Source organism: Rhincodon typus, chromosome 7, assembly GCF_021869965.1.
Source record: "Rhincodon typus isolate 14 chromosome 7, sRhiTyp1.1, whole genome shotgun sequence".
Lineage (NCBI taxonomy): Eukaryota > Metazoa > Chordata > Chondrichthyes > Orectolobiformes > Rhincodontidae > Rhincodon > Rhincodon typus.
Genome location: NC_063338.1, coordinates 55,917,221 through 55,930,870, shown reverse-complemented (window position 1 = coordinate 55,930,870; position 13,650 = coordinate 55,917,221). Strand labels below are relative to the sequence as shown.

At 41.3% G+C, this 13,650-nt stretch overlaps 1 protein-coding gene across 1 annotated transcript in view; it reads right to left on the bottom strand.

Annotated features, from left to right (window-relative positions):
- Positions 1-9,256, bottom strand: part of slc4a10b (solute carrier family 4 member 10b) — a 128,348-nt gene extending 119,092 nt beyond the window's left edge. The window contains exon 1 of the mRNA XM_048599217.1: positions 9,173-9,256. Coding sequence (XP_048455174.1) covers positions 9,173-9,256 — 84 coding nt within the window. The remainder of the gene's footprint in view (positions 1-9,172) is intronic.
- Positions 9,257-13,650: the final 4,394 nt, after the last annotated feature.

Sequence of the window (13,650 nt, the reverse complement as noted above, 5' to 3'; positions counted from 1 at the left end):
GTGTAGCCCAGAGGAGGACTCTGGCAGTGGCATGGTGTGGGCTGGTGCAGCCCAGAGGAGGACTCTGGTGGCAGCACGGCATGGGCTGGTGTAACCCGGGGCGGAACTGTTGCAGCGGAGAAGGAAATGTTGGACTCTCTTTAAGTTTTGTTTTATTTTTTCTTAAGTTAATGCGAATGGCACACTTTTCACAGCATTTTATACTGAATACACATGACAATAAATAATAAATGATAAATGAAACGATTAAGATGTATAAGATTATGAGGGGCATGGACAGGGTGACTAGAAAGCATTTGCTCCTATTAGTTGAAAGATCAATAATAACATGGTATAATTTTAAGGTGAAAGACAGGAGGTTTAAAGGGGGCTTGAGGAAAGTTTTTTTTTCAGTAAGACAGTGTTGTGGGGCAACAGCACTGTCTGGGAATGTAGGTTAAGCAGGAAACCTCACAATCTTTAAAAAGTACTTGGATGAGCACTTGATGTTTCATAACATTCAGGGCAGTAGCCTAGTGCTAGAAAGGAGGACTAGTATAGATTTAATGTATTTTTGGCAGTACAGACTCAATGGGCTAAAGGCTCTTTTCTGTACTGTATGAATCTATCAAAAATTGCCTTTGATCCATATTTGTACCCTAAACACATTCATGCTGTATGCAATGCAAATAGACAATGAAATGATTGCAAATTAAATGTAGCTGAGATTTGCGAACACCTGGTTCCAGCATTTGTCCCTTCAAATTTCTAACATTTAGAAGACATGAATTCTGTGCTTTCACCCATTGGACTGACACTGACTCTGTCCACATGGGTGTTGCCCCAGTCACTTTCCAGTTGTGTGGCACATCTAGAGAATGGCAAGTAGAGGCAGGGAACATAGCTCATGGCGGACAGTGCCAGAACTGTACACTGCTCAGTCGCTAGGTACTACCCCAGAACTGCCATCTCCCTTTATGTCTCATTCTACCCTGAGTGACCAGTTCCCCCATTCTCCTTAATGTGGAGTCATACTACATTGAACTAGCACCCACATCAATAATTAACTCAACAATCCCCAGAAATGTATTTACCTTGGATTTCTGACTGACTTTGACAAGCACCCCCTAGGCATGAAGGACTGGACCCATGACCACTCATTTTGCAGCTCTGTGCTGACAGTATGCAATTTGCATGACCACTTATGATCGCTCTATAGGACTGATCATTGCCACTCCTTAGATTATAGTCATTAATGACACAGTAATGACCCATTCATTAATCATGTCCGACCCAAACAGGCGACTGACTGCAGCTAAGCCCTTAAGATAACGTGCAGTCTGTGCTGTGACTCATAATATTGGAAACTCCTGACTGATAACAGCACCCCACTCCATTCCCCCTTCGCTGAACTGAGGACTAGGCCCCGTGACAATCTGCTTGAATAAACATGCCAAATGTGTGTCATGCTGGCACATGTTGTAAGTGTTAGCTTGACATCTGCATGCCATACAACAAGCTTCCCCCCACCCCCCGACCCCAAAACCCCCTGAAATATCCCTCGTGATAAGCACGACAGAAGCCTGCCTGCCTGTCTGTGCTAATGAGCATGTCAACAATGCAACATTGATAACCTTTAGATGCTGGCTGAAGCATCAATGTGCGAATGGGAATGGCACAGCATGGCAAGACATCTCAAGGCAAGGCGCGAATTCTACAAGCATGCAGGTAGGCACTAAGTGAGCAAATGCTAAGAGAGCAAGCAAGACACCCTGAGATGCAGCCTAATCCAATTCGTCAGCCAGGTCCCAATCCGTGTTCAAAATGTCCTCCCAGCAGCCTTTCAATGCTACTTGGTAATGCAGCTCTGTGCTTCTTAACAGCTCTAAAAGTGCATCAGAAAGGTACCATGAGGGTTGTGAGGTATTGGGAAATTTCAAATGCCAATGTCCATGGACGAGGGGTGTGTGCAGCTGGTGCCCATGAATTGTGCCATCAGAAGCTGTTTAATGCCGAGCTACATAGAGGCTCTTCACAGCCAACAGCGAGCTAAAGTTACATACCACTGTGATGTCCAGGTCAAGAATTCTTGCTGTCTAGTTTCTTCAATGTGTTTGCTGAGGTAGGAAGCTTCATATTAATGAGGCTAAACTGCAGTTAATAAGGCATTTGATAAGCAACAATCCCTCCTAATAGGTGACAAGCTGCTGCCTAGTGAGAAACAGACTTTGACATGTAGCAGATACATGAAAGATACAGCAAGTTGTTCCTCATCTTGCTGGACTTCTCGGGCAAATCTTCCCCAAATCTCCCCACAGTCCACATCCCACCATTCAGGCCCCATAAAATCCTGCCCTATTTCAACATTCCTTCACTGTCTCTGGGTCAAAATCCTGACTCTCCCTTCCTAAGCTGTACAGGACTACAGCAATTCAAAAAGGTGGCTCATTGCCATCTTCTCAAGGACAATTAAGGATGGGCAACAAGTGCCACTCTTGCCAATGATGCTCACATCACATGAAAGAAATAAAAAAAATCTAAAATGAGGAAAAGACATGGTTTACAACATGCTCCTTGTCCTAGTTTGCATTCCAATGAATAGTACTGAAACAATCCACTTAGTATTTATAATATAGTTTATCCTCAAACTAGGCCATGCATAAACTGAAATACAGTGAACAGAATTTGTCCTGTGAGCTAACGCATGAACAAACATAAATGGGATTAAAAACCAGTCAGTTTTAAAGCCGCTTAATTTGAGTTAATTTGAAAGCTGCATTTGCTAATGGAACATGATATTTCAAACTCCATTTCTTCAACTAAATTCATATCTGCTAAGGATCACAAAAAGATGTTTCTTCAAATTAAAATCATTTATCATGAAGAACGTTTCTATATTTGTGATGATGTGATTGTTCACCATTGTGCAAAATAACGTAATTTCCTGGTTCGGTGAAAGCATCCAAAAGCATCTAAAGAGATATAAAGTTTCTTGTTCGCTTCGGGAACAATGCAATTCCTAATACATTCATGTTCCAACAAGTGAGAGCAGATGAATGTTTAATGATGCAGAATACATTCCCAATGAAGCTTTGATCAGAAAGTCAGCCTTATGCACTTGAAACTACATGAGCAATATTGAGGTGAATGCCTGAATTTTCACAAGGATTGAAGGGCTCTGTATCTTAACTAAATTAGCATGGGAGCCCAGAATCTGGAAGTTCTGTACCTGAACTGTTAGTAACATTTACGCTGGGTGCCAGGAAAAAGGGGCAGGTTGTATTTCACTCTTGTGCGGTTCATAAAAACCTAAGGTCTATCGTCACAGGATAAGGAATATTTTGTACTGGGAGTCACCTGTAAGCTCAGTTTGACAGGTCCAAGCGGTTATAAATGTATTAGAAATTTTTTTGATATCAGCCTACAAAAACAAATATTTGCCCCTTTATGAAGAATTTAGTTCTTGAAGGGATTAAAATGTGTTAAATGTGCTTCTATGAATGAATGTTTTTCTAATATAGTGAAGTCCTTTATAGGTATTTAGAACTTTTTTTCATCCCAGTATGGTTCCAGATGTCTGGTAACATGGAGAGTATAAGGGCATGGAGTGTATAAAGGCAAAGGATGGTGGAGTGAGGGGCTGACAGAAGATGGCACTGATTGGCACTGGAGGATAGGGGTTGGCATGAAGGATACAAGCCACTGGGGCTAAATAACATGGTACTGGTTGAGATGGAGGGTATGAGGGACCATGGTGGGCAAAGTTGACATGGAGTATATGGTGGGCCATGTAGGGTGGTTGGACAGCATGAAGTTCCATGAGATACCACAAATAGGAACCCCATACTCCTACCTTCTCCCTGCAACCCTTGATCCCCTTATCAAGCAAGAACCTGTCTATCTCTGTCTTATATACACTCAATGACTTGGCCTACACAGCCCTCTGCGGCAATGAGTTCCACAAATTCATCACCCACTGGCTGAAAAAAGTCCTCTTCAACTCGGTCCTGAAGGGTCTTTTATTTCACTCTGAGACTGCGTCCTTAGATCTCAAGCCTCTCTTCCTAGTGGAAGCATCTTCTCCACATCCACTCTATCCAGGCTGCTCAATATTCTGGAAGTTTCAATTAGATTCCCTCTCATCCTTTTAAACTCCAGTGAGTACAGATCCAGAGTCCTCAACTGCTCTTCATATGACAAGATCTTCATCCCTGGGAACATTCTTGTAAACCTCCTCAGGACCCCTTCCAACCCCAGCATATTTTTCCTTACATAAGGGGCAAAAAACTGCTCACAATATTCCAAACGCAGTCTGATCAGAGCCTTATACAGCCTTAGTAGCACATTTCTCCTCTTGCATTGTAGCCTTCTTGAAATGAATGCTAACATTGCACTGGCCTTCCTAACTGCAAACTGAACTTGCATGTTAACCTGAAGAGAATCCTGAACTAGAACTCCCAAGTACCTTTGTGCTTCAGATTTCTCAGGCCTTTCCCCACTTTGAAAGTGCACAACTTCACACTTTCCCATATTGTATTCCATCTGTCATGTCTTTGTCCAATCTCATAGCCTATCCAAATCCTTCTGAAGCCTGCCCACTTCCTCAAAACTACTTGTCCCTGCACCTATCTTTGTGTCACCTGCAAACTTAGCAACAATGCTCTCAGTTCCTTTGTTCAGATCGTTAATGTATAATGTAAATAGTTTTGGTCCCAACACAGACCCTTATGGAACTCCACTAGTCACCAGCTGTCGTCCTCAAAAAGCCACCTTTATCTCTACTCTCTGCCTCTGCCACTCAGCCAATCCACTATTGCTGTTAATGCCTTACCTCTAACAGTATGGGCTCTTATCTTATTTAGCAACCTCCTGTGCGGCACTTTGTTAAAGACGTTCTGGAAATCTGAATAGATCACATCCACTGACTCTCCTTGGCCTAATTTGCTCATTACATCCTCAAATAATTCTAATACATTTGTCAGGCATGACCACCCCTTGACAAAGCCATGTTGACTCCGCTCTATTTTACCATGCACTTCCAAGTACTTGCAAACTCATCCTTAATAATGGCCCGTAAAATCTATCCAATGACTGAATTCAAGCCAACTGGCCTATAGCTTCCTGTCTTCGGCCTTGCTCTCTTCTTAAATGGGGGCATTACATTAGCCATTTTCCAGTCATCTAGGACACTCCCAGACTTTAGTGATTCCTGAAAGATCACCACCACTGCCTCCACAATCTCCTCAGCTATCTCTTTCAGAAATCTGGAGTTGGTCCATCTGCTCTAGGTGATTTATCCACCTTCAGACCTTTCAGCTTCCCCAGCACCTTTCCTTAGTGATGGCCGCTACACTCACTTCTGTCTCTGACTCTCTGGAAGTTCTAGTATGTTGAACAGTCACTGGACTCAAAACTTCAACTCAGCTTTTTCTCCATGGATGCTGCCAGATCTGCTGAGTTTTTCCAGCAATTTCTGTTTTTGTTTCTGATTTTCAGCATTCACAGTTTTATTTTTTTTCCTACAATCTCATTTATCTTGTTTACCTTACTATTTTTAAGTACAACACACTCAGTCCTGCATCAATTGCCCACGTCTCATAGTTGTCCCCTCATCTGCTGTGCCTGAAGTTATATTCCTGAGCCTTTCACTGTCCTATTAGTTGATTTGAATTGGTTTATTATTATCACATATACCGAGATACAGTGAAAAGTATTGTTTTACGTGCCATCCAGGCAAATCATAACTTACATAAGTGTATCAAGGTAATAGAACAGAATGCAGAATATACAGCTACAGAGAAGGTGCAGAGAAAGATCAACTCTAGAATATGAGAGGTCCGTTCATAAGTGTGATAACAGTAGAGAAGAAACTGTTCTTGAATCTGTTGGTACATATTTCAAATTTCTGTATCTTCTGCCTGATGGAAGAGGATGAAAGAGTATATAACCAGGGTGGGAGGAGTCTTTGATTGTGTTGGTTACTTTCCCAAGACAATGGAAAGTATAGATGGAGTCAATGGGTAAAAGGCTGGTTTGTGCTACGGACTGGGCTGCGTTCACAACTCTCTGTAATTTCTTGCGGTCTTAGGCAGAGGAGTTGCCATACCAAGCTGTGACGCATCCAGATAAGATACGTTCTATGGTGTTTTGATAAAAATTGGTGCGCGTCATTGTGGACATGCCAAATTTGATTAGCCTTCTAAGGAAGTAGAGTCGTTGGTGTGCTTTCCTGACTGTAACATAGACAGGATGGATCAGGACAGATTGTTGGTGAAAATCACTCATAAGAACTTGAAGCTCTCGATAATCTCCACCACAGCACCATTGAAATAGACAGGGGCATGCCCTCTATTTTGCTTCCTGAAGTCAATGACCAGCTCTTTTATTTTGCTGACATTGAAGGACAGATTGTTGTCTTTACACCATGCCACTAAGCTATCTATCTCTTTTCTGTATTCTATCTCGTCATTGTTTGAAATCTGATCCACTCCAGTGGTGTCATCAGCAAATTTGTAAATGGAGTTAGAGCCGAATTTGGCCACAGTTGTGAGTGTAGAAGGAGTATAATAAGGGGCTGAGTATGCAGTCTTGTGGGGCACCAGTTTTGAGGAATATCATAGAGGAGGTGATGTCACCTATCCTGACTGAATGCGGTCTGTGAGTCAGAAAGTCGAGGATTCAGTTACAGAGGGGGTAGCAGAGAGGAAGGTCTCAGAGTTTGGTTGAAATTATGTTGCTGAAGATGGAGCTAAAGTCAATAAATAAGATTCTGACATGGGTGTCTTTGTTATCCAGATGTTCCAGGGGTGAGTGTATGGCCAGGGAGATGGTATCTCCCATGGACCTCTTGCAATAGTAGACGAAATGTCAGGCATCAAGGAATCTGGGAGGCTGGAGTTGATCTGTACCATTACTAACCACTTGAAGCACTTCATAATGATGGATGTCAGAGCCACCAGGCAGTAGTCATTAAGGCACATTGCCTGATTTTTCTTTGGCACTGGGATGATAGTGGTCTCCTTGAAGCAGGTGGGAACTTCACAATGGAGCAAGGAGAGGTTAAAGACATCTGCCAATACTCCCACCAACTTGTCCATGCAGGATCTGAATCCGCAGCCGGGGACTCCATCTGGGGCCAGTGGCTTTTCGTGAGTTCATTCTCAAGAAGGCTGAGCTGACATCTGCTGGGGTGACTGTGGGCAAAGGTATACCTGAGGATGTCAGGGCAGGTGACATCATTTCACTGACCTTCTGTTCAAAATAAGCATAGCTTGCATTGAACACATTGGGGAGGGAAGCATTGCTGCCAGCGATTCTACTTGATTTTGTTTTGTAGCCTGTTATGTCGTGTAAGCCTTGCCACAATCAACGTGTGTTCATGTGGTTAGTCTGGGACTTCAGTTTAGTCTGGTGTTGTCTCTTGGCATCTCTGATGGCTTTTTGAAAATCGTACCTAAATCTCCTGTATAGGTCAGGATCACCTGACTTGAAATGCTCAGAGCTGTACTTCAGTACGAAGTGGATCTCCCGGTTCATCCATGGTTTCTGGTTGGGGAACGCTTGGATTAACTTCTTTGGCATGCAGTCCTCTACACGCTTACCGATGAAGTCTGTGACAGTTCTGGCATACTTATTTAGGTTGGCCACTCAGCTCTCAAAGATGAATCAGTCCACCGATTTCAAGCAATCACATAGGTGCTTGTCTGTTACCTCAGACCAGCATTGTACAACTCGCTGTACTGGATTCTCATGCTTCAGTTTCTGCTTGTAAGCTGGGAGAAGGAGCACAGCTTTATAGTCTGATTTGCTAAAATGCAGGCAGGGAATGGTGCAGTAGGCACCTTTGACTGTTGTGTAGCAATGGTCAAGGATACTTAGGCCTCTGGTGGGACAGGAGACATGTTGATGGTATCTTGGTAGCACACTCTTGAGGTTGACCTGGTTGAAGTCACCAGCTGCTACAAACAAGGCTTTGGGGTACTCTGTCTCAAGGCTATTTGTGGTGGTGAGCATTCTGGAAATTTTAGTAACCTCCGCTGAGCCCTCCTACCCTTTAATTCTTCCCATAATTTTCCATGCAACTGAACCTACTGCTCCCCCACTACTTATTTTATAGCCCTATTCCTCCCTAATTATGTGATTCACCAGAACTCTGGCCCCACCATGGTTCAGGTGGAGCTTGTCCTATCAGAACGGCTCCTTCCTTTCCCAGTGTCCGATGAATTCAAACCCATTTCTCCCAAACCAATCTTTCAGCCACACATTTATCTCTTTAATCTTGTTGACTCTGTGCCAATTTATTTGTAGTTCAGGTTGTAATCCAGAGATTATTAACTTTTTGGCTCTGCTTTAAAATTTAGCCCCTAACTGCTCATATTCCCTCAGTAGAACCTCTTTCCTCTTTCTACCTATATCTTGGTACCTACATGGACCATGACAATTGGATCTTTCCCCTCCCACAACAAGTTCCTCTGCAGCCCAGGTGAAAAATCCAGAACACGGACACCAAGGAGGGAACACAATCTTCAGGAATCTCAATCCCGGCCACCGAGAACAGTGTCTATTTTCCTGACTATACTATTCACAATTACAACTACACTTCTCTTTTCTCTCCCTCTTGAATGGCTCCCTGTACCTACTCCCTGTGCTATGGTCAGTTTGCTCATCCACCCTACAGCCCCAACTCTCATTCACACCGACAGTAAAAATCTCACTAGGCAATTCTGTATTCAAATTTTATCAAAGAAAATACTTTTTAACTTTTGCTTGTTAATGCCTGAATGCCTAAGAAAATGCATTCAATTTGACAAGCCTTCTCAATGCAAAGCAACAATTGGAAACTCACAATTTTGATTTGTTTGCATGACCCTTTTTGTGAACAGGGCCCTGATTCAATTAAATTGAACCTTACAACAGCTTAAAATGCCGAGGAAACCATAAATCCAAGTCGTTTTGGGAAAACTGCCATGTAACAATTATGTGTCATTTTGGACTTGTTTGGCTATTCTGCCCAAAATTGCATTTGTTTAATGAAGGAAACACCCAGAAAATTCACCTCAATATTTCATAAAGTGTGTCTCAATCTTTATAAGTCACAACAAAACAATGTTGTTTGTTTCAATTGAAAACACTTTTTTTGCTTTTGTTTTGGTTTGCTTGAATCTGTTAAAATTCTACAGAAGAAGCAACTCACCTTGCTAAAGTCCACTGTACTGTTCTCTCGGCTGACATCAGTTTTGCCTTCCAAATTAGCAGGTGCAGACTGTGGTGAGATCATGTGACCTGATTCAAAGAAAAATGTTCATAGTCCTCCAACATACCAGACTGTTTACAATTGCTTTCGTTAAAGAGCATCAAAAGAAAGTGATCAGAGCTAAATAATACATTGCCCAAGTATAAACTTACATTACAGATTGTATTAGATTAAGCCAATTAATCACTATAGTATTTTTTTATGATACATCACATGAAATGCATTAAATGCATCAAGAAATAATATAATTATCAGACAATCACAACATGGTTTTAATGTTTTGCAGTGGGCAGTTTGTATAAACAAACTCTATCCACAAACACTGAAAGTCTAAAATAGCTTTTTACAATTATTGTCTAGCCTTTTTGCAACTTACTTCCTGTGAGCCTTGAGTGGTACTCAAATAGACTCCCAATGATAGTCAATATTGTTCATTATGAGAAAGAATACACTGGAAGACACTTGTACTGCTTAAGTGATGGGAGCAAACAGTGAATCACCTGAAGCTGTTTGAGGAGAGGTTTCAACATGTCTTGAGGTCTTCCCACCAGCTTTCAATGAGTCAAAAAGAAAGGAGTAAGAGAAGCAGAAAGAGTTGAGCCTGTTAGAGATAGGTACAAATGTGGAAACAAGACACAGAAAACAGATGAGGACTAATGAGGGTATGAACAACCAATGATAGATGTAAGACAAATTCATACAGAAATGTATAAATGCAATAAAAGTTATGATACTAGAAAATACAAAAGAAAAACAAACCAGAATTATTTGCAGGGAATCTACAAAATGTATCAGTAGAAAATAGGTATGTAAAGTTTCTACTAATGTTTTTCTTCCAAGCAAACGAGGTATCAAAATTGTGTTTTTGATTGTTGTGTATTCTTCAGGGCTAAAGTTGATTTTTGATATTTTAAGTGATCTTTAATACTTTAAGCTAACTACAATAGGCATTTTCAAAAAGTACAAAAATATTGTAGTCAACTAACTTCAAATGTTCATGAAAGGAAAATAAGAATTCCATACTTAGGATATCTAAGAAGTATAAATTATAAAGTTACTCAAAAATTCACATTGCAGATGAATGGTAAATCTAAATTAAATAAGTTTAAAGCTCAGCTACTCAGTCATAGAAGTTTACAGCACAGTAAAAGACCCTTTGACTCAAGAAGTCTGCATCGATCAGAAACAACCATCCTAACTTTTCTAATCCCATTTTCCAGCACTTGGCTCATAACCTTGCATGCCTTGGCATCAAGTGTACGTCTAAGTAACTTTTAGATGTTGTTGGGAGGGTTTCTGCCTCTACCTTACAGGCAATGAGTTCCAGACTTCCACCACCCTCTGAGTGAAAAGGTTTTCCTCACATCTCCGCTAAACCTTCCATCCCTTACCTTAAAATCATTGATCTACCTTCCATCCCTTACCTCAAAATCATTGATCTCTCCACCAAGAGGAGAAGTTTATTCCTGTCTAACCCGTCCTTGCCCCTCAATTTTATGAATCTAAATCATGCCGCCCTCCTCCCCCTCCCCCAACCTCCCTCAGTCTCCTCTATTCCTTGGAAAATAACCCCAGTCCATCCAATCTCTCATCAAAATTAAAACTCTCTAGTGCAGGCAACATTCTGGTAAATCTCCTCTGCCCCTTCTCCAGTGCTATCACATCTGTCCTGTAATGTGGATTCCAGATCTGCACATAATATTCTACCTCCAGCCTAACAAATGTTTTAAACAGTTCTAGCACTGCCTTTCTGCTCTTAAACTCTGTGTCTCTGCTTCTAACACTTAAAAAATGAAAATCTGGCCCATTAATCTGTCTCTTCAAAGATACTGCCAAATCTGCAATGTATTTCCAGAATTTTCTGTTTTAAAACTTTGGCAGTAACCTTTTCTTCCTTATACTTTGCTCAATTTTCACAGTTTAATCTGAATATGTTGACTTATGATTGACAGGCATCAGCATTTTCCCTTTCATTTTTGGTTATTCTTAACTCAAATCTAAAGCATCAGTTTTCAAAATGGGAACTAAAATCCCAAGTGGTCTGGAAATCATTATTTTTCTGTTCAACTAAATATTGCTTGCTTTGAGTACAATCTCTGAAAAATTATATTCTATTGTGTATTTTATGACTTACTAATATATAGAGTTGAATTTTACCAGAAATAAGTGAAGTGTCAATTTTATGGATCCTTATGGAGGGTTTCTTTCCATGGAGACTAGCAAACTTTCTCACGACACTTTCTGAAACTTTCCTCATCACCTATGGTACCATGTGAATTATAGTGCCATCATCATATCTTCCCTCTCACCATTGACAGGAGTGTTGCCACTGCCAGGGATTGCCCGTGCCATATTTAAAATGCAGTTGTACACCAGGTGAAGTACAGTTAGTCCAGAGCTGCCCTACACGTTACGTGAATTCTCCCAGACATGGTGGACAGAGGGAAATCCCACTTTGCCAATAGGGACCTGGAGGTCCTGGTGGACAAGATGGTACAGAGGAGGATGGTCCTGTTCCCTCAGGACTGACAAAGCAGACCTTGTCACCAGTATTTGCCAGCGTGATCTGAGGTTGCCACATGCATCGCTGTTGTTTCTATGGTCTGGAGGAATGCTCAGCAATTCAGGAAGAAAGTCAATAACCTTCTCTACTCCATGCAGGTGAGTGTCACTATCTTTTCTATGCTATTTCATACTCACTCTATCTCTGCTATTGTACCCACCTGTAACAAAGGCTCATGGTGTACTACTCTCACTACTGTGTGCAACATCTTCCGTCAGACACTGTCATCCACCCCAAACACCCCTCCCCATTGTACTCACGTTGGAAGGCTGCTGCTGTTCTGCCTACTCACTTACTGAGTTCACCTCACCGCCTTTCCACACTCTGCACCAACATTAGCAGCTGTGTTATAGTGAAATGTTATAAAGCTGTCACTTTCTTCTGACTCAGCCTCTTCCTTTCTCTCATTCTAAGAGGAAACAAATAGGCAGAGAGCCAAGCCAGGTGGCGGGCGCCCGACATTCAACTCTGTACACCGTATGAGAAGAGAATGGTGGCCCTGGCCATTGAAGATCTGTTCCTAGTCTGATGTTTACACAAATTGTTGCCATCTCGTTTCTACCCGGTGTGGATGAATGGGCAAGTGTACAATGGAGCAAGGCTAATGAATAATGCAATGTTAATACACGTAAATTAGTGCTAATAGGACTCTTGCCATTCACTACGGAGGTTCCCATTTCAACATTCAATGTTTTGCTGAAGAACTGGACATTTTACTTTTGATGTCGAGAATCTCACACTATTTTCGCAAATTCAGCGGCTGGCAAGATTCCACCTAAAGTTTGTTACAGATCTCAAGCATGCCACATTTGTTTCATACTTTAACTTGGAAAATATTTACACTGTTAATTGTTAGAAACATGAGCTGATAATGAAGTTATAACTTAACAGGGTACTTTAGACTTTGGAGAACAAGGAAACCATAAGTATATCTCCTTAACCAATAATGCTTAAGAATAGAGCAAGAAATAGCACAATGGAGGAAGAAATATGGTGATTGAGAGTCAAATTATATTTAGAAAGAAAAATAAAGAGTGAATAAGTATTAGTAGAAATAAAAGAGACAGAAGGAAATGTACTGGGGATGGGCAAAAAGTGTAGGCCTTGCCAATGATGCCAGCATGCCCAAACAAATTATAAAAACTAAAATTTTAACTGCTAAGAAATGTTAGGAATAATTTACAACTTGCAGCAATGAGATTTTGTGTTTACAGCTACTCCTGATATAGGCTGAAGATATTAAAGGTCAGATTTTTTGCCAATCAGAGACCCTCCCAGTGAAAATACCAGAAGATGCCCAAAATCTTAAACCCTGTTCCTGAACCTAGCATTTCTCATTTTTGTAAGGGCACTCTATGGTTCACAAACATGCGATTTGCAGAGTCCATTCACAATGGATTTTGGAGTGCTTGGTATGCGGAACTCATAAAATGGAGATGAAAGCAGGCAAGAGCAGTTCTGTTCTTAGTGCATTTCTTTCAGGTAACCAGGGCATGACTTTGGATAGCTGAAGAATGCTTGTCGAGTTGGTCTCAGGACTTCTTGAAGATGGAGGTCAGGGTATTTTTTTTGGTGGGTAGGGGTGTTAGTTAGCCTTTGGGGATGAGGGCCAGGTATCCATAAGGGGGAGTGACAGGTGCCTTTTAAGATTGTTAACTGTGGAGATGATTGTGTGCCAAAGATGAATAAACCTCTTGGAACTGTCCAACTTGTCAAGAAGTATCAATACCTGTCAAGAAGTAACAACTTATCAAGAAATGTCAAGAGCTCTTAAAAGCTGTCAAGTGTCAATTTGTTAAAGAGTGTCTAGATGTGTCAAAATATGTCAAGGCATTTCAATCAGAATCAAAACAGT